Consider the following 21,937-nt stretch of genomic DNA (forward strand, 5'->3'; position numbering starts at 1 on the left):
CCGTGTATTTGCAGTAGACAGCGAAATCGGGATAACACCCCAAAAGATTCAGTGGTACAGTACTGGAAGCGAACAGTGGCAATACCTTTCCTGGTCACAATTTTCTCATTGAGAACTGAAATCTCACTTCAGTAAAGAAAAGGAGACACATTACGAACTCTGTGTTCTCATTCCTGTAATCGTCACAAAGTCCAAAGAATTCAAGGCTGAAATTGGTAAAGTACTGCAACAGAAATGGGATCAGGCAAGACAACTTCGACCACTTCCGTCAACCTTTGAAAGTGACCTGTTTCGCTGGACCAATTTTAATAATACTGGAAGAGACAAGCAGAGTCAGACGAAGTTTCAGCAACCTGCCTTATAGACACATGCTATCATTTTCTTTTCTAATATCCGAGAACTTTTAACGATCCTTGCGGTGTTACAGATGGGAAGCACGGAGGCTGAAAGTCCTGAAAGATCACTTCACGGGTGGCCAAGGAACGCCGCAATGACTGGCCGTCCGACAATCTGACTTGGCCGACAAAGTCGCAATGCATGGCATGCAATCCCGATTTGCAGGGAACTATGAGAATGCTGGGGTCTCAGATCACCGTTTGGGGTGTAATGATTGGTAGGGTTGCTTGTTTGTGATCACAGCCTACTATACGTAAAATATATTCTTACTGACTACAAATAAAATCACTATATAGTGCTATTTTATTGTTGTATTACTTATAAATTATCGTAATTTCCGATATCGCTCTGTCGGGTCAGCCACCCCCTCTTCAAAATTCATAGATCCACCCCTGGTACGGCACCCTCGATAAGGGACGTTGGTTAACAGCGACTCTACGTCGAAGGACACCATGATCTCGTGGCCCTGGATCATCTCGCTGCTGATGATGGATACGAAGTCAGCTGAGTTGGTCACCGTGAGGGTAGCCAGGGATTTCACGCAAAGTATAAGGAGGAAACACGATGGTGGAACGTTTGTGGGTTTTCAGACCTCTTTGGCATTTTTTTTTTGAGAGCCGCAAAGTTGTTGCAATGATTAAACAGTGAACTATGGACAGGTCAAAAGTAACCGGAAGTCAGGTTTCTGTGGCGCATCGGTCAGTTACGTTATCATGAGCAACTTCCAGTATCTTGTCAATTAGCGTAACGGAAAGTCACCAAAACAATGTCACGCTCTCTTTCTGATTATTCAATTAGCTCAATCGCGACAGGAGGAAAGATTTTAAAAATCTGCGAGTCGTACAAGGGGAATAAATGAAGCGCAAAAGCCTTTAGGGCTTTCTTATTGAATATGAAGGCCGAAATTGCATCCTAAAGTACCTAAAAAATAACTCATATGTGTATCAACAATGGAGATAAAACGATAAAATTTAAATGTCTCAGTCTCTGGATGGGAGCTTTCTAATTTCTTTGTTTTCGTTTTTTCGTACAATCCGTTGATCCTCAATCCAAAAGTCCGCACCGTAATTTTTTTGGACACAACAACTTCCGGTGAGTCGCCTGTCAACGGTATTGCGTCATCTGTTTCCAATCTTCCCACGGTTTATTTTTGTTAAGAAGAAATTCAAGTGACAAGCTACAGCACACTAAACATTAGTTTACGGGCATTGCGAGATAATTTAAACTCCAGTCACTCAGAAGGAAGTTTTGAGATATCACCTTTTTCTTCAAAGTGAGTTGGCGACTCGCTCTCCAAGTTTTATTGAAGGTATTAAAACTACGAGGTAAATATTCATAAGTAGCTTCAACTATTCTTAATTTTAACACTCGTGGAGTAAGCCCAGATTAGGTTGTAAAGCCCCTTATTGAAGCTTAACACTTAAGTTAGCGCATTGTCTCAGAGTATTCGAAAGGGTTTTAACGCTTAAAACGAACGACATGCATGCTAGAGGAAATAGTTTTAATTTATACGTTAGGCTTGAGAGTCGTGACACAGGCTCCGCCACTAGGATCATGAACATTTACATCGATCCCACTTAAAATAAGGACGCGCGATACTAACATCAGTTAAAGTAGTTTCGTATTCCGAGAGAACTTCGCTTTTTAGAGCAAATAAAACTAATTATAAGAGATTTCTCTATAACTTTATCGATATTTGGTACCAGTACCCGATCAGGTAAAAAAAAAAAAAAAAACGTTTTGACACCTAAGCACCACATACATTTGCAACGTCGCAAATTATATTCATGTTTATGTCTGGACATTGTGCAATATCACACGCCAGCCGGTGAAATTTTAGCCATCGTCTTGGCTCTTCATGCTACTTTTTCACTCTCAAAACCGGTATAGTATATAAGGCAATAATATAATTTTAATTTTAAGTCCTCAGCATGGTATAAATTTAATTGTTATTCTTAATCTTAACTAAAGGGGTTTTTTTTACTGATTTCCTGTTCAATGTGTTCCCTGGATAACACACTCAAACACTGTTCGCAAAACATAATATTAGGCTCATTTTTTAATCATCATTAAACACTGTATTCACTGAAATGAAGAAATTATGTTTATGCAACTTGTCAGAGCAAATAGTCAAGTTTGATCCGAGAATGTACATGCTTTTTCAGGTCTTAGCAATGTCTTTTTTTTTTACATCAGTTGTCAGGAAATTTTAAGGAAAAAACATTGTAGGCTAATAATAACAGGAGTAACAGAATTTTTGTTACAGTAGTAAAACCTGAAACAGTTGTAAGTCATTATCTTCTTGTTTTGTTTGTTTGTTTCGTTTGTGTTGTTGTTGTTGTTGTTTGCCATTTGCATTTGCTTAAGCCACTACATTTTCTTTTCTTCAATTCAGACTTTCACAAGGAAGTTTTATAGCAGGGTTACCGTAAGTGTTGATGGCCTAAGGTTGGGGGGGGGGGGGGGGGTTGTCTAACAATGTTTGGGTGGGGTTGTGGCACTGGGACTAATATGAGACCTACTCTGAACCAAACCAAGTTCAGTTGCATTTTGTAACCCTATACTAGACTATAAAGACCAAAAATCCCTACTCTATCCCAGATGCACTGTTTTCAAGAAACTAATGGTTACTATCACATAGTGCTGCCAAAACAAAATCTTCGACATGTATGGCAACAACTAAAACACATTTTTTAAGTGTCAATTTCAGACTAAATTCTTCAAGCAATAATTGCTTGATGAGTTTCCTGGAAAATGATACTCTAATCTAAACCAAAACTCTCTGATTTCTATACCCCATCCCAGACTAAACTGCTTGAAAACCATACCCTTCACAGCAGCAGATACCCATATAGTTTATGTCTGGTAGGACCCCCTCCTAGACTAATGTAGTCAATGCAGGACAATATTTATGTATCTCTAGTGGTTTTATTACAACCGCAATTTGTAGCACATCCAAGCAACAAAAGCTTTTCATTTAGTCACTGATTCAAAACTTGTAAAGGTGAATATGTTTTCAAAATCAGGCACATCACTATCAATAGCCAATAATACTGCAGGCCAATTTAAACTGTCATCACAAAAACCTATTGCATGATACCTGCATATATTTGCATATAGCTTGTGTTAACCCTTTAACCCCTAATATCAAAGAACAAATTCTCCTATCTTGTCCTGGCCCATACTTTTCTTATAAAAGTACTGGGGAGAAACATGATATTAGACAGAGGAATTTGATGCTGATCACTGTTAGGGCTTAAAGGGCTAAATTAGGCATTTATGTGTTTTTTTAATTGATGTTTTGGATTCAAAAGGTACAGACTGGGGCAAAAAATTATTTTTGATAGTGACTTTGATATGAAATAGCATTTGGTGGGAGAGCTGCATGCCTGCTATTCAACAAATACTGAATAGGTTACTGTGCCATGTACAATGTGTTTTAAAATATCATGCTATTCAACAATTCATTCAACATGTTGAATGTGCAGTTCCAGAAAAAATCCATGTACCCATCCCCAGGAAGGTCAATGGAAATTCCTAGGGAAGGAGGGTCTTAAAAGTCAAAATTTTAGAAGCAAAGCATGAAGCTTAACTGGAATTTCCTGGGGGGAAGGGGTCGCAAAACAAAAAACCTTCAGTGAGGGGGGAGGGGGTGTATGGATATTTTTTGGAACTGCACAATGCTAATAGTCAAGAGTGAACTTAAGAGCCATCACAATAAAAATAAAAAAAATAAAAATATTCATTGCAAATGGGCTTTATAAAATCATTCTTCAATAGTGATCACTGTCAAATTTCTCCATCAAATTTCTCATTTCCTCAGTAGGTCATGAGAATTAACAAAAATGAACACCAAAGATGAATTGTGTTGATATTTAAACAAGTTCTGTCAAATAGTTGTGACCGGGTTGGAGGCTTGTGTTGTTATGGAAACAACAGACAAACAAGAAAAGTAATTTATTAATTAAGCCAATGGAAATACACAGAGAAAAAAGGGTGGAAACAATTATTAAGGTAAACAACAACAAAGAAAAAAAAAACAGTATCTAAGTCAATTACAGAATGCGTATAAAGCTAAAATCTGAAACAAAATATCACTGAGCCAAAGAAGACAAAATAAGTCAATTTGGACAACAACAGACAAATGTGTGGCTTTACGTTAAAAGTTAAAGACTAACTTGTCTTGAATAGAAAACTATTAAAAACCTAAATATAGGCGAATAACCAAAAACATTCATTTGAACATGATGATAGCCATATTAACTTCTGAGGTCAAGACAAGTAACCTAAGTCATCATGTTACATGTAATAACTTACCAGTATGTTATCATCACAAAGAACTTTGTTTCCACTTAAGAGCAAACGCTTATAATCATAAAAAGCTAAAAATGTTACAAAACTAAACCAAACCCACTCAGGATAAAGGAAATAGGTAAGCTTAACAAACTTTAAATGCTCTTGTATAAGAAACTAAAGCAACAACAAAGGCACAGATGGTTAAAACCTTAACTGTGGTACGTACGATAACAATAAGTTGACTAACACATATCAAATTAAATCAGCTGCCATAATGCTTCAGAGAAACGGGGCAGATGCTGACTGAGATCTAGTGTGCAACTGAGTAAAACTCAAGTCTGTCCGAGCCAATTTGGTACCAAGTCTACTGATGTCATTTTCTGTAACTTAGGAGTAAACTATTGGCCTACATTATGCCTCACTACATGCTAGACTGACTATTAGTTGCATGTCTGTGGCCTAAATACAAGCAACTGAGCGATAATTCACCCATCCTAAGGTAATGTTTACTAAGGAGGAATAGTTCTAAGCCACAACTAACTGATAAGAGCTTAAACATATGACTTGTGCTCAAAGCTTTGGCATGAAAGCATGAATTCCAGCACATTTAACTTTCCTTGTTCATGACAAAATTACATGTATGCCAATAAAATAGCTTGAATTCCACACAATCATATTGTGAACTTGGTCATGCACATAGTACTCAATGGAATCTATGGAGACCAGTAAAGGGAATTTGTATAATAATGATACTGGGGCTTTTTTTTTTTTAATTCTTTTTTGTTGTTGTTGTTGTTGTTGTTTATTTATTTACTTATTTGTTTGATTTTGCAGATGATCTTCACCAAATTAAAACACGTGTAGATGTATGGCCTGCATGCTTGTTGAAGGTGTTTTATCCACCTGACAAACAGCTACTCAATGACAGACAAAGCAGACAAAGAGCTGATCCTCAATGGAGAAGCTTCTTCAGCACCCACAGCTACAGAGCAGGAGGAGTGTGAAAAACCTGAGGGAGGCTGGGGCTGGGTGGTATGCTGTGGCACTTTTGCCGTCAACTTTATTGTGTTTGGGATCCATAACTCGTTCGGTGTTGTCTATGAATACTTGGTGGATGAGCATAACTTTGGAGAGGCTGAGACAGGTAAGAATCAAAATTTAATGTAACACCACATTGTAGTCTGTGTTAGGATTCCAAAGGATTAAGGAGCCTTGCATGGCGTGATTCATAGAACCTTGTACGCCTACATGTACCCTAGCTAGTTAATTTTTATATATTTGAATGTAGGTTTTTTAGCATGCATGTATTTTATTGTACACTTTTAATTTTTACTTCAACTTATTAAAAATATAATTATTATATTATGCTATTACAAGTTTTTAGCTAAATACATTTATGGAGTGAAAATAAAGGCTATCCAGCCATCCATCCAAATAATTATTTTTGGTGGGGGGTTGCCACCTGAACCCCGTGGTTTGAAAGCTAATCCATGATTAAACATTTAACCAAGGTTTTTTATCTTGCTCGTTTTAAATGTTTCTAAAAGCTAATCTAAACTAGCATTAAAGAAAAGTCAAAGTTGAAACTGAGGGGCGGAGATATTTTGGAGAAAGCTTTATCATTTTGTATTTAAACTGGAATCTAAGTTCATACTCACTGGGTTAACATTAATTATCCTGTTTTAAACAAAATGGTTATCCAAATCCTGAGCAAGGAATGAGATTTTCCATACTCATTTTCAGATTCCAATGTGAATCATCAACCCTTTAACCCCTAATATCAAAGAACAAATTCTTCTATCTTGTCCTCATAGACATACCTTTCCTGTAAAAGTACTATGGGAGGTCACTGTGGCAAAAATCCCTGGCTGTCACTACATTTTGAGAGGGTAGCAGAGATAATCATAGCTCTCATACAAGCATTGCTTCTACAATATATATTGGCCCACAGGGACAATATAGAGCAAATGTTTCAATCAAGGACAAGCTACAATCAGTTTTTCCAGATACTTTAAAAAGAAACAAGGGAGGAACATGAAAAAGTCAGCCTGAACTTTATTCAAGTTGGAATTTATTTCTATCCTATGTTAGTATAAATCTACTAGTGTTCTATCACGAATGCCGTTCTCTGATTGGCTACGCTACTCGCTATCTATTCTGTGATAGATAGCGAGTAGCGATTTTCAACAAAATGGCGGCCGCTTCTTCGCGTTTTCGAAGTGTCTGCGATGAGGAAATAGATAATTTACTTGTTTAGTTTTGAACGACTAGTAGATTTATACTAAAACAATTAGATTATTCGCTCTCGATTTCTATGCGTGATAGTTGATTCGGGCTTCGCCCTCATCAACTATCACGCGATAGAAATCTCGAGCTCATAATCTAATTGTTAATTAGTATAAATCTACTAGTGTTCTATCATGAATGCCGTTCTCTGATTGGCTACGCTACTCGCTATCTATTCTGTGATAGATAGTGAGTAGCGATTTTCAACAAAATGGCGGCCACTTCGTCGCGTTTTCGTAGTGTCTGCGACGAGGATATAGATAATTTACTTGCTTAGTTTTGCACGACTAGAAGATTTATACTAAAACAATTAGATTATTCGCTCTCGATTTCTATGCGTGATAGCTGATTCGGGCTGCGCCCTCATCAGCTATCACGCGATAGAAATCTCGAGCTCATAATCTAATTGTTAATTAGAAGAGCCAGTTTTAACAAAACTGGGCCTATGTGTTTAGGTTAAGACCAACGTCACAAAATTTAAGTCAGAGGGTATTGTTACTGAGTGTATTTATTAAGTGACATTTTGGTTCTTATGTGCTGCACTTGATCAGAGGAAGTAGTTTTTGAAGTGACCGGTCTTAAATGATAAACTGATAACTGGAATTCACCTTTTGTTTTACAGTTACTGCGGTTTGTTTTTTGGTTTGTTGGTTTCTTTTTTTTTTTTTTTTGGTTCTAGTTCAGTGGAAAAATGCGATTTCAAGCCGTTTTGAGTTGGCCATAAAATAATAAAATAGGTCTCTAGGAATGGAAAGAAAACAAACTTTTGGAAATTTTTACTGAGAATGGAATTTTAGGAAAACTGGACTTTGGGAAATAAGAGTTTTTAAAAACCAAATGTGGGCTGTTAATTCGAAGTTACTTGTGTGCACTGACTGACACATGCCATTTCTACACTTCAGTATAAAACCTCTTGTCAGCCTGAAGGTTGGAGATCTTTATCTCCAATCTGCATGTTCTTAAATTTTAAAGTCAAATATCGATGTAAAAGTCATCTGAATCATACTCCTTTTGTACTGTCCGTTGTTGCCATTTTGAATTTCTATAAGTATTCTAATAACATTTGTCAATATATAGGACTGTCCTTAACTTTTTTGGTATATACTTGAGCCAGATAGGAAACTTTGAGAACGGTGTTATTAACGGTTGTTTTCAATGGATTAGATTTGGCTTGCATTATGGAAATTTCGGCGTGTATACAAAATGTGGGTGAATGATACTCGCAGGTTCATGTGCCATGCATGCTCTGCAGACTCGTGCATGCATAGAAGGGGCATGTACTAAAACCCGAAACGACGAAACGAAACCACCGAAACGAAACAACCGAAACCACCGAAACGGCCGAAACGAAACGAAACCACCGAAACTACCGAAACGAAACGATCGAAACCAACGAAACGAAACGAAACGAAACCACCGAAACAAAACGAAATGACCGAAACAACCGAATGGAAACGAAACAAAACGAAAACACCGAAAAGAAACGAAACCTCCCTTCTTCACTTAGAAGTGAGTAAGAACTGGGGCCTAATCGAGGCCCAGTATATCCCGGTCACCCGTTGGCGCGAAAACTTGTTTTTCCCCGCCTCTCGTGAAAGCGTGAAAGCTATGGAGGAGAACTCGGAAGATTCCGAAAATTCACAAGATTTGGCAAATCAGGTAGGTAGTCATCTATTGTTATTGAAATACTTGAATCCTTGTGACAATTCCCGATAGCAGGAGTTTCGTTTCGATCCGTATTAACGATTGTTATTCAGTGGCTCTCAGTATGTCATTCCATCTTTCGGAATATTTTCCGGCATGTTTCACACCAATTGCAGAATTGCAGAATAGACATCGATTTATCTAATTGATCTGTAATTCCTAAGTGGTTTCGAAGTTTTGTAAGGACTTTCAGAAGTTATACACTGTGGCTACAAGCCAAACGTGTACACAGTAAGTGAAACCGATCCGTGCACTGCGCGCAGTTAGATAAAGGTAACTTTCCGCCCCTTATTTAGCGTGTTCTGCAAAATTATTTTTAACTGATCATGAGATAGTTCGGTTATGGAATTAAAAGCGAAGTTTGTGCTTCAAAAGCGGATAAATCCGCCTAAAATTAAAAAAATCTTAAACCAATGTAATCATGGTATTAGGGAATTTTTTGGTGTCGGCAGTGTGCTCCGTCATCCAAGACGTCTAGACCGGAAATACACACTTTACCGGAAATGACACACAGTACAGTACAGTACAGTACAGTTATTATGGAAGTTCCATCATAGTACTAACTTTGTTCCAAATCTTGGAGATGTCAAACAAGAATTTTAGAACTATTATTCTAACTCTTTCATCTCCTGTTTAGATTTTTGAGACAGAGGAACTTCTTCGCAAATTACAGAAAAAAAGGAAAAGGTGCGCTGAATGATTGGTTTTAAAATATTTTGAAAACTCCGTCTTTTTTCATCCTCTCGTCCATACCACACTAACTACCCCCCTCAAATAATAATTAATGATGATGATAATAATAATAATAATAATAATAATGATGATGATGATGATGATGATGATGATGATGATGATGATGATGATGATGATGATGATGATGATGATGATGATGATAATACACTTCCATTGATTCATCATTGTCAATGCCCGTACAAAAACGTTAAAAAATAAGGAAGCTGTTCGCACGCGTGTACGTAGTTTAAATTAGGTTTATTTTCAAGGTTTTCGTCCTCAGTTAATATCGCTTTTCCGTCTTGTCTATAGAATGCTAAATGAACTTTTTTTTTTGATAGATCACAAGATAATGCCAAAAAGGTTGTAAAGCTGGAAAATGTTATCCAAGGGGTGTGTATTTAATTCATCAAATAAGGTCAAACGGTACTATTTTTTTTACAACAAACTGCACAATAACTCTCTGATTTTGAAAACTTTAAAAACTGCAAAAGCCGTGAACGAAGATCCTGCTTGCTCGTACGTTGGATCTCTGATTTTGGCACTTTAAACTGTATTCTAGACAGTGTGGTAGGGGGGAGAACAGGAACTTTACTTCTTTTTGTCATCATAACAGTACAATTGTACAATTTGGTTGACTGAGAAGAGCATGCTCCCTTCTTTGCGTTCTTCTATTACTCAACAAAATCCTTCTGATCTATATGACGTTATGAAAAGGTTCGATAAACAGCAAATCATGTGTACTTCAGTTTCTGAAATTGCAAAATACTTCAGATTTGTTTCGGTCATAGATATCAGATGACTGATTTGGTACACTTAGTTACGGCTTTAATTTGCGCCAAGCCCAGGACGATGTGTACCTTGGGAGAACTCCCATGTAAAAGTGATAGGGGTGCTCACAAGCAGGGAAATCAGCATTCAACTGTAAGTGGTAAAGGGTTTAAAAAAGTGAAGTATATTAATAAAGGTATCCTACTTGTAAATGGGTACCGTGATAACCACCAATACTATGGACCTAATTGATACCGAAACGTGCCTCAGTGCCTAATGAGAAACTTTTATCCCCCCTCAAATATGGTAATCTGTTAACAGGACCTTCGGGGGAACTCGGTCACGTAACACCGCGTGCAGTTCTTGTTTACATACACAGAGCTGAGAAGTGAAAAAATGTTGGCACTTGCACATTTGACAAGTACAAGGGGAATTTTTAAAGTGACACCTTTTTACTCGAAACCGATAATCTTACATGTTTTAGACGCTGCTGAAAGCCATAAGAGCGTCTTTGCGCGGTGGTGTACCATCCATTCCTAGACCTATAAACATTTCAATACATATATGAAAAGGGATCATTCTCAACCTTATCCGCTGACAGGTTTTGCTTATATTCCCTAAGGATACCAAAACACAACCTGTCAACGTTTACTCGAGTGACGAGGAAGAAATTGAAGTACAAGTCATTCGTCCCACAGTAGAGAGTCCTTTAAATGAAATCCAACATGGTGTCCCTCGGGCTTCGAGCCAAAGCAATGATGACCCTGAGAAGCAACCTGTATTTGAAAGACCGGTTAAAGGCTATACTGCAGAAAGATTGCTCAACATCATTGTGGGTGGCCAGGTGAAGAAGGGCAAACTTAAGCTTTGCAAACGTGTACCACGCGGCATTCGCCAGCATGCCTCATTTATTGTAGATACTAAATCTGTGGGTTGTACCGACATCATCAGTTTCGGAGACGACAACGGTAGTTGGTCTGGGCACTGTAAGCCAAGAAGGAAGTATTGGTATACCATTTCAGACGACACGGGAACGGCTAAAGTGCAAGAGTATCATTCAAATGATTCCGAAGAGTTACCCAGCAACGTGTACACATTGTGCCGGAATTATTTCCGACACGCGCACACGCCGGAGTTCAGAAAGATGATAGCGACCGTCCTGGACAAAACAGGAAATGTTCTACCCATAGCTGTCGTCCAGTATTTCTTCGAGGGAGGCATTGAAGTCCCCGTTAATTTAGCTAAGCATGGGAATGCCAAGAAAGAAAATGCCTCGCCTTACATGCGAACGTCGCGACCAGTTCTTCAGAATCTTAAGAGAAAATGCACCAAACAAAGTTGCAGAATGGCTGTAGAGGAGTGCTTTGAAGAGGCGGGCGGAACAGCTGGAATAAGGTGTCTGGCTGACGTACCAAGAGATCGTAAACAGGCTTACAACGTGAAACAACAGTTAAAAAAGGAAGAGCGAGGTGGGAAGACAAAGGGTACACGTCATGAGTTTTATGACGTGCTGGAACTTCTAAACAAAGGAACATTCGTGAGAGATTTCGCTTTCGCGAAGTCAGCAGCATCACATCGTACACAACCGCGTTCATTTCAAGCTACAGATTTTCAGCTCAACGAACTTTCTCGCATGTGTTCTTCCAAGAGGTACAGTTCAGTTTTAGGAGTGGACGCGACCTTTAATTGCGGTGACTTTTTCGTCACATTTACTTCATTTCAGCACAGAATGTTTGTCTCACAGCGTTCAGGAACTCACCCCGTCATCGTGGGACCATGCATAGTCCACATGACCAAGGAATTTGAAGATTATCATTACTTGGCTAGTCAACTCAAAGTTCACTGCAAGAATTTCGAATTGCTGAGAGCGTTTGGAACGGATGGAGAGAACAATCTGGCCAATGCATTTCTTTGTGAACTACCGGATTCTATTCATCTGAGGTGTAAGATCCATCTATCTGAGAACATAGAGAGGAAGTTAGTGGCCCTGTCGTTTAGCAAAGATGCGAGGCAGACAATTGTGAACACAATATTTGGAAGGCGAAGGGGAGATGCGCGAGAGAAGGCACTTGCGGATGCAAGTAGTACAGATGAATTTCATCAAATGCTAGAAGACTTGGAGGCAGTCTGGCAAGAGTTGGAATCCACACAGCATAGTGGCAAGCCCCAGTTCCATGCTTGGTTCAAACAGCATCTTGGAATGGTAATGACGGGTAATGTAATTGCCCCTGTTAGGCAGTCTGCGGGGCTAGGTTGCCCACCAGAGTTCTACACGCAAAACGTTCCTGAGTGCTGTAACAGTGTGGTTAAAAGAAATGCAGGCCACACTAAGAAAGAATGGCCAGATTTCTGTGCTTCCATTGAAAGTACTACCCAAAGCCAGGAGCGTGAGTTAACAAAGGCTCTCCACGAAATGGGTGAATACCGACTCTCTTCTGATTTCAAGCATCTTGAAGTAAAAGCTGATAGGTGGCTCGGTATGACGTCTAACCAGCGGGACGCGCACATCAAGCGCTCGTTCAACACGCCATTAGATAAGCTGGGGAAGCCAGAGGATGATGAATCAGACCACGTGGAAACCGATGATCAAGGAGACCTTTCCATTGGATATCAAGAATCTGCAATTACGACGTTGTCTGTTGGCAATCTCAAGCAAATGTGGTCTTTTGCATCGAAGATTCTTATAGAGAAGCACGGTGTCCTTCTACTGCCTTGGGACGTAAGTGGTTCCCAACGGCTCGTTTTTGATGGAGAAGGTTCACCTCCTTGTCAAGTCCAAATCGCGGGATTTGGGGCCATTAAATGTTCCTGCCAGAAATATAAGTCAGCAAGTATCTGCCCGCATTCCTTAGCAGTTGCTGAAAATGAATCGTGCCTGGCAGAGTTCTTGGGCCAAGTTCGCAAAAAGAGAAAAGAACCCGATCCTTATCAGCTCGTGGGGAAACAACTGCCAAAGTCTTCTGGCAAGAAGCCCAACGCATCGAAGAGGAAGGGGAAGGCAAACGAACGAAGGGGACCGCTAATGTCTATCCAGCAGTCAAGTACTTCTTCATCAACAAACTCGAGCTCTGGTAATTGTGCACCTACCCCCCCAAGGCCTAGTACCTCAACGCCCACTGAGGATTCCCTTGCTGCCTCTGCTCTATTGGCTCTTTCAGGATCAATTTCTCCAATAACTGATGAGGAGTATTTCAGTCTGAAGCATCTGCAAGGCACACAAGTAAGAGTCTGCTATGGGTGTGGCCAGGTTATTCGGATACCCCCAGCAGTTCCACCACCTCCGCACGATTTCTGTGTGGTTAACAAAGAGTTCCGAGCGTTCAGGAAACCGGACGGATCGATGAAAGTATCCAACGAGCGGCCGAATTGCCATTACCATATGCGACGCGGGTGTATTCACAGAAAGCATCCCGACTTCATTCCATCTGCCTTAAAGATACCAACCCACCTGCGGCCTAGGTTAACAGAGGTTCACTGGAAGTGGCTGGAGACCGAATTTAATTTTTTCCTGTAAGTGTGAATGCCGTAAATTCCCTATCAGTAAAAGCGCCCCCACCTTGCCTTTAAACGGAGACGTTTTTGTCTACGTGACGTAACTGCCGAGACTCTAGAGCTGAGGTTGCGATAACTCAAACATCAAACAAGTTTTGACAAGGTGTAGCGTGGTGCGAGGCGATAAACGATTCGAACTCCAATTGGTAGATTTAAAGCAGACTATAACAGTTCCTTAAAGTTCAATAGCGGCCGTCGTGTAGTAGCGACGTTCGTACTTATAGTTGCGGTTGCAATATCGACGTAGTTGTAGGTTGTAGGTTCCAATTCGAACTAAAAGCGGCAATTAAAATATACGATCTTATCAGATTAACCGATAAAAATAAGACTAAATACTAAGGTAGAGAAATCTCTAAGCGACGTGTAACCGATGCAAAAACTAGACAACTGACTGGAGGTGATAATTGATACTTAAGACTCGCACCAAAAGAAGCAAAAAAAAGGATCGTAGCAGCAGCAAATATCGCACGATAACAACTTTAATGGTAGCAGAATCAAAATATGTTTTAACCCTTGCTGCGTGTCATCTTTTATAAGGAAGTATACATGCATTATGCAAATGGCGTTAAATTTACGGAGACCTTACGCGTTTCCTCGCGGAAAGTACAAAGCATGACATAAACCAAAACAAAAAAATACAAAATGTTTCTAGAAGGTCTCATATAATCACGTTCTCTAAACTTAAAGAAAACGGAAAACCATTGTAACAAGAGAACTAAACAAGCAGCCTTATGTACGTGAAACGTGATTTGCCAGCTGTGGAAACAGAATGTGAGGTGTTTCACAGTTGACGTGCTGTTTTGAAAAAACAAGTGAAGAGAGCCTCTTTCATCCACTTTCATCTGCCATCCACTCTTTCATCTGCCATAGCATTTGTATGTTGATTTTAAGAAACAAGTCAACATGTAAACCGTCGTTAGTTTTTCTTTTCCTAATTAGTTTGACACTGGAATAGAGCTGGTAGCATACCAAAAGAACTGAACCAGTGAATGTCTTGGACATTTATAGTTCAATTTTATCTCTTGTTGACATTATTATATACTTAACTGAATCTGCCACGGATTTTTTTTAGGCGGCTGAATCAGTTATTAGACGTACAGATTTTTTCGTTATCAATAATTCTGTTCTATATTACAGGGAGGACAAAATTCAGTGATGGATCAATTTCGATGTAAAGATGTTGTAACTCATTGAATCTGTTTCCGTTATTATAAATAACTTTTTTTCGTAGAACTGTTTAAACGAATATCAGTTTTCTTGAGTTTAAGCATGTAAGGAGATTGTCAAGATAAATACTATTAAAAGAAAGTTGATTTTGATCCCTTGTTTTGGGTTTTACTTTTGACTATTGTTCACTGTGCTCATCGAAATGAAGGTGAACAGCACATGCTATCCCAAGTTTGATTAGTCAATAGAAAGCGGGTGAAGGTTATCTTAGAACGAAACTCATTCTCAGAAAAGGTGGAAAAACACGTGCTATTGTCTTCGCGCCGTAGATAGCCAGTTTTTGTCGTACTTTACCGTATCTTTGTTAATTTCAAAGGTTTCGTTTCGGTGTTTTCGTTTTTTTGCTTCGTCACCTTTCGGTCATTTCCTTTCGTTTCGGTGTTTTCGTTTTGTTTCGTTTCCATTCGGTTGTTTCGGTCATTTCCTTTTGTTTCGGTGGTTTCGTTTCGTTTCGTTTCGGCCGTTTCGGTGGTTTCGGTCGTTTCGTTTCGGTGGTTTCGTTTCGCCGTTTCGGGTTTTAGTACATGCCCATAGAAGGTCTCTTTACTTCCTGGTGCTGTCAACATTTAGTTTGTATTTTCTAGTATTATAAGTCGTTTCAGTAAGTGAAATCATTGTTAAACGGAAGCTGGAGAGAACAAAATAGCAGAAACAATATATTGAGGAGATGTTTGACACAGTAGTGCAAATCTGACAACTGTAAAAAGCCACTTACAGAAACCGCGTAGATTTGCAGTGTGTCAACAGCTTTAGAACTTGTACAGTGTGCTGTATGAAAATTAATACCATACCGATCTGCTAGCCTTACCTTGTAGTATTGCTTTCATTTACGTCCAGTGATGCTTTATAAGTGTATTCCAAGACCTCATTCCCCGTGCAATTTTCGTGAGATTGGAAATCGGTACCAGCAACCTTACTAGCGATGGCAGCCATTTTGACTTCCAGACCTCTTATTTGAAGCAGTGTTTGTTATGAAGTCAACCGCTGCCCCGTGAGTTACTCACCCCAAATCCACCTCGGCCTCATATTTTCTCGCCTCCCTCCCTCCCCTAGCCGTTATTAGGGTCGTCACGCAACGCTCCTCCCAACTAGTGGGGAGGAGGGTTGCGTGACGACCCTAATAACGGCTGCAAAGGAGAATATCCCTCCCCCTCCCTTTCCCCGATTACGCCGGCCACGCAGGCTCCCCACACCATCGAATGCTATAATCACATTATATGCATTAGTGCAGTCGAACAAGATCCAATGTCTTCCAAACACTGCAAACTAGCCCAAATTCGCGACAGTTTGTCTAAACAAGAATTTAATATTACCTGGATCATGGAGGAAGGGGCATAGTCATCAAGACTGGATAAGGTATCCTACATAACAGGCGTTGCTTTTTTTGCGTTTTTCAGGCGAGCGGAGTCACGCGCGACGAGAGGGAAAAATTGTGTTTTTTTCGCGCCCTTCCTGTCATGCGTGACTCGTACAGGCGAGCGGAGGCAAGCGAGCGCGGAAGCGCCGGGAAGTTACACGCGACCAGAGAGGCGCCGCGCGAGACTCGCGCTTGCCTCCACTCGCCTGGAAAACGTAAACAAATAACGTCTGTTGTACAGGCTATGGTCATCCACAGAGCGCACTGATTTCTGAACTTGTAGACTTTCATCTGAAACTACTTTTACAGACACTACCATCCTACATCAACGATACTACCCATTTTCTTTTCCACCTCCAGAAGCTATAGGACCTCCACCCGATAACGCCATCCGCCTCATACCTCACAAGGAAAGAGTGGATGTCGCCATTTTCTTAACATGCGTCGAGATAAATCGCTGTCCACTCAGAGAATCGGCGACCTCAGCATGAACAACTTTACCCTTAACAATCAACACTTCTAACAGATCCATGGGACAGCTGTGGGAACCCGTGTGGTACCCTTTTACGCAAATTTATTCGAGACAAATTCGACCAACACGCCATTAAAAAAACGCCCTTTTCGAGCCACTTGTTGAGGAGAGGTATTTGAAGGTATAGGTAGTTTCACCGAAGTGAACGCTGCCCAAATATGGTCATGGTGCAGTCGTTATTCGTTGTCCATAGACAACAGATTCCCTGCGATGTACCGGTAATTTCGTGTGTAGGGGAGAAAAAAAAAATACTGACGACCTTGGAAGATCGTCCCCAGCTTTTCTGCAATGAAACTGTGCTTTGTTATCAATGTGTTGAATTATAAAACAATTATCCTGCTCGATCGTGCGGAATATCCCCTGCATGATTTTAGACAAATCGGCGCCGGCCTACGTCCTTGTCGGTCAAGTATCAGGCGATATTCCGTGCGATTACGCAGGAAAATTGTTAAGTGTGTGTGAATTTTCTCATTAAAATTCTCCGTTTTTTTCTCCTGTGTTAGCTTGGGTCGGTGCCATGGCTGGATCTCTGAACTTTCTTTGTGGCCCTCTCTCCAGTATTTTGTGTGATCGGTTTGGCTGCCGCCGTGTGGCCTTTGTAGGCGCCCTGTTATCAGTAACTGGACTGTTTCTTACATCGCTTGTCTCTCGTCTGCATTACATGTACCTTACTTACGGACTCCTCTGGGGAGTGGGATCAAGCTTTTCATTTGTACCCTCCATAGTAATGTTGGGTGATTACTTCGACAAAAGACTTGCACTAGCGAATGGACTGGGAACAAGCGGAAGTGGAGTTGGTTCATTAGTAGCCTCGCCTGTTATCAACTTTTTACTGCGAGTCGTCGGCTGGAAGAATTCTTTGCGCATACTCAGTGGTGTCGCGGCGTTTCTTGTCGTGGCCTGCTTTGTTTATAGACCATTTAAAACGACGAGACAGCGTGACAGAAACGACGTGAGAGGGCAGTGTAGCAGATTGTGTGACGCTTCTATTTGGAGGAATCGAACCTATGTGGCATGGGTCCTAACCATAGCCCTTTTCCAGTTTGGGTACCCAGTTCCTTTTGTTCATTTGGTAAGTTTGTGTGACACACATTGTTTAGCCAAAAGTGCAAGCTGACTGTATAAGTGAAACTCCGTTGTCCCGGTCTTTGTAATATGAAGAGACCACGAGATATCAGCATAACCCGCTGAGCGACAGGCTATGCAAGGGGGGGGGGGGGGGGTCTTATTTCGATAGACACCTTGGGAGCGCGTGCAAGGAAGACCAAATGGCTCCGAATAACTCATTTTACCGAGTTTCTTTGTTGAATAGACTCCTTTCGAAATATTAAAATTCAACTTCATGTTCAAGGTCCAGAGAACACAAACAACCGAAATGTTTGTGTCCCCCAGGCCTCGTAGTCAAGCTGATTTTTAATATATCGAAAGGATCCTATAGATTAATCACTCGTTTACGCTAAAACAATAGGCCTTTTCCTAGTTGGTTTGAACCTTTTAATGAAAGCGAGGCTTCGTGTATAATTTTGTTATGAAAATTAGTTTTCATTCGTATGCAGACAAAAAATAATTTTCACATAAAAAAAACTTTGCACTTAGCCTCGCTTTCATAATGACGGAGCTATGCCCATCGTCAACTATCAGCCGATAGAATCCTCAAGCTTGCCGTCTAATCGTTAAAGGTAAGGGCCAAATTAAGGGTAAAGGCTGGGACAGAACGTGCACAATTCAACTTTATTAATTTCCAAAACCTTTGTTACCAAAAAATTAGACCATGCATCAACCTGAAATTGTTCCACGTACCATTTTGCGCATATCTTGCAGAAGTATTATCGCAAATGAAATCACCACGCGTATTGTTGTGCCCTGTGTCACAGCTGCAGTGTTGGTCGGTCTTCTGTACTCACAAACTCATTCTCCTCTCCGACTGGCTTTGCTTGTCGGCTCGTTAGTGTTAGCTCTGCCTCCAAGGTAGTTTTGCAAAACGCAGGCTGCCTTGTATAGTCACTGACAAACTGTAGTATTTCCCTCTCATCAGGTGAAATACGCCGATGATCTCGGGATCCCGCCATCCAAGGGCTCCTGGCTGGTCGGCTTCCTGTCTATCATGTCCACTGTAGGCCGCGTGATATTCGGCAAGATCTGTGAACTGCAGTGCGTCAACAAGTTGCACGTGTATCAGCTGTCTGTGTTTATTATAGGAATAAGTACTATAATCTGTCCAATCACAGAGGGGTACGCCGGTCTCGTGGTCTACTCACTCGTGTTTGGATTTTTCGATGGTTGTTTCGTGGGTCAAGTCGCGGTGATAACTGGTGAGATCGCTGGCAAGGGCAAACTTTCCCAAGCCATAGGAAACATGTTTGGCGTCGTAGCCATACCCATGATTCTGGGTCCGCCGGCAGCAGGTAGGAATATTTAACAATTATTCCACGAGCGTTCGTTGGATATGAGATGATAGATAGCCAATAAGGCGCGTAGCGCCGAGTTGGCTAGAATCATCTCTTATCCAACAAGCGTGAATGGAATAATTGCAATCAATAAATATTGCTCAAACATGCTGATTTCGCTTTGCAAGAACAACCAGAAGACAATTTAATGGTCGCTTTTTCGGGCATGTTATATGGCTCATATACCATGCATGGCCGTTAAGCCAATCAGATCCCTGGAATTTCATTGTACAATGGTCCAGTTTTTAACAAACCGAATATATATTTCTAATAGTAATGAGCCTCATTTTTTTTCCGGCGAATTTAACAGTCTTTAGCGATGTTTCGTCTGGGTGCTAAATAGTTCTGGTCATACGGGTAGATAAACTTATGTGAACCAAGCGGGGGCGTTTGGTATACAAACGGGGTTTGGGGGCTCCTTAAATGTTTGTGAAAATGGTGGAAATGGTGGACTATAAAATGTATACCTGAACGCGGGATCAAAAGCAGAAAACATGGTACTCTGACAGGAACCCACGACTCGGCGTCTCTATCTCTCACAGTAAGCCTTGGAGTCAATACTTTCCCGAGTAGGAGACCTTTGGAAAGCCCATAGTTCAAATACCCAATCAAGGAAGAGCAATAACAATTCATTTCCTTACGTCATACCTTTTCGCGGGAAAAGCAGTTCAAAAATAAATTTACTTGGGAATGGGTTGACTCAAGGAATTAGAGGCTCCTAATCATGGGCTCATAACTCTGTAGACTGTTCACTGTGCCCCTATTTTTCTGTGGGATTCTCGAGACTGTTACTCTGGTACGCTTTGATAGAGCTGTCGCCATCTTGGTTTGTAAAAGCGAGCGCGATATGGGGAGAGTGTCTAAACTACCGAGGGGAACCGGAATGGGGGTTAGTTGAGTCGCGCTCGCGCAAGATGGTGGCAGCTCCATCGAATCGTACCAGTCTCGAGAAATAGGGGGACTGTGAACAGTCTAATGACTCTGGTAAACTAGGAAAATTCCAAAGGGGTAGAGAAGCTGGTATTCAGTAACAGGCGTGGGATACCGATAGTGGGAAGGTGAATAATTAGCTGCGGCAAGCAGTCTTTTAGCTCTCTGTAATGGGAGACTCCAACAACAACATTTTATTATGTAAATAAAAAAAAACATAAAAGGAAACGTAGCAGGTTATCCCTATCTAGGACGTTCCCTAATTAATATACACAATCTAACAATAATAAAGATGTAATAAATGGAAATCCGAGTGTTCCTAGCAGGAGTCGAACCAAGGACCTTCCGATTACTAGTTTCGGATGCACTATAGCCTGTGAACAGGCTCCCAAGTGGGGTATAGGGCGAAGATTAAAATCAAGCTCCGAGAGGAGCCCCCATAGCGCGCTCTGCTCGCCCGGCTCGCCGATTTTATTTTTTTCGCCCAAAACCCCACTTGGGAGCCTGTTCACAGGCTAGAGGCTCTACCGCTGAGCTACAGGAGACTTGTGGGAGCTAAGGCCATTAAACTAGGTTCATGGGACAAACATCCTGCATATTGCTAGGATTTTGAATGTCGATGTGTGGCATATGCGCAATGAAAATCTCAGCATACATGTGAGCACGTGCTTCGTTAATAACTTTGGTTTTTTTAACTGTCTTCCAGGATGGCTTTACGAATCATCTGGTTCATATCACCAGGCCTTCTTTGTATGCGGCAGTGTAGCCATCGCTTCTTCATTTCTCCTCTTCTTCGTGTCTTACATGATTCGTAAACAGAGACGATTATTTACTTTCAATATGAGCTCCAGCAAAACATCAGAGCCGGGTAGCTTGTACGTGTGTGAAGAAAGTATAGAAACCGGAAGTGAGACGTGTGTCTTGGTGGGGCTGTCATCGCAGGAAGTTCTCGTGGTGGCCGATAGAGAGACTGTGCTCTAGCTGTGACGTATTGGTTCTGTGGTAAAGAACAAGAGTCGACAAGAGATGTCGAAAGTTTAAACTCCGAGTTTCTTTTGTCCAGCAAGCGCTCTTGTCGATTCTCGCAGGGGTTGGGGGAGAGGAGGGTATTACATAAAGTGTGAGTGTGTCAATAAATGATGTGGAGGGTCTCCCTCTTTCTTTGATGCCGTCGATTCCAAAAAACTAGTGAGGATCAGTGCGATTCATCCAGTTTGTGTTACTACGTTTGCAGGGGGGGGGGGGGGGGGTGGGCACTCAAAGAAGTTTTATACGGGAAGGCTCCGCCCCAAGGTCCAAACCCTTACCCTTCTATAAACCATTTGTGACAGAAACGGTAACCCTTTCACGTATCTTCCACCGAAAATAGTACCGCTTTCACGCACCTGAACCTATTCTATACTTGAACTCCTGAAATCGCTACCCTTTCATATACCTCAAGCCTCAAAAATATAACAATTTCGGACGGAGCCTTTCCGAATAGGGAAATGGATTAACGATTTATTAATAAGTTAACAAATTGAAAAAATGTATTCTTATGTTTCTCAGAGTACTGGGTGTTTGGCAAAACAAATTTATTTAGTTAATTATTTTTTTAGCATTGGGCGGTTCGTTTTTAAATACCTTACTGCATGCGTGTTATATGTATTAAGTTAAACGGTTGTTAGTATTGACGAAAGCTACGTTAAGTAGAAATGCTGAAAATGT

At 40.8% G+C, this 21,937-nt stretch overlaps 3 protein-coding genes across 5 annotated transcripts in view; 2 read left to right on the forward strand and 1 right to left on the reverse strand.

Annotated features, from left to right (window-relative positions):
• LOC146482203 (uncharacterized) overlaps positions 1-15,903 on the reverse strand; it is a 99,202-nt gene extending 83,299 nt beyond the window's left edge. Inside the window, exon 1 of the mRNA XM_085107477.1 lies at positions 15,773-15,903. Within this exon, the coding sequence (XP_084963603.1) occupies positions 15,773-15,791 (19 nt within the window). The 5' untranslated portion in view covers positions 15,792-15,903. The remainder of the gene's footprint in view (positions 1-15,772) is intronic.
• Positions 1,373-21,462, forward strand: LOC146482204 (monocarboxylate transporter 10-like). Of its 3 annotated transcripts, none has more exons than XM_085107479.1 (5): positions 1,373-1,705; positions 5,527-5,836; positions 17,357-17,925; positions 18,889-19,258; positions 20,937-21,462. In XM_085107479.1, the coding sequence occupies exons 2-5, from the start codon at positions 5,614-5,616 to the stop codon at positions 21,209-21,211; spliced, it is 1,437 nt and encodes a 478-aa protein (XP_084963605.1). In that variant the 5' UTR covers positions 1,373-1,705; positions 5,527-5,613; the 3' UTR covers positions 21,212-21,462. The 3 variants fall into 3 exon arrangements, with proteins under 3 accessions (XP_084963605.1, XP_084963607.1, XP_084963606.1); XM_085107481.1 differs by having other exon boundaries at positions 1,576-1,669; XM_085107480.1 differs by lacking the exon at positions 1,373-1,705 and adding an exon at positions 4,488-4,828.
• LOC146482205 (uncharacterized) lies at positions 8,410-14,220 on the forward strand. The gene is made up of 4 exons (XM_085107360.1): positions 8,410-8,637; positions 9,320-9,369; positions 9,756-9,807; positions 10,808-14,220. The coding sequence occupies exons 1-4, from the start codon at positions 8,410-8,412 to the stop codon at positions 13,697-13,699; spliced, it is 3,222 nt and encodes a 1,073-aa protein (XP_084963486.1). The 3' UTR covers positions 13,700-14,220.
• Positions 21,463-21,937: the final 475 nt, after the last annotated feature.

Source organism: Pavona decussata, unplaced genomic scaffold, assembly GCF_977016875.1.
Source record: "Pavona decussata unplaced genomic scaffold, jaPavDecu1.1 SCAFFOLD_47, whole genome shotgun sequence".
In the NCBI taxonomy this organism is placed as follows: domain Eukaryota; kingdom Metazoa; phylum Cnidaria; class Anthozoa; order Scleractinia; family Agariciidae; genus Pavona; species Pavona decussata.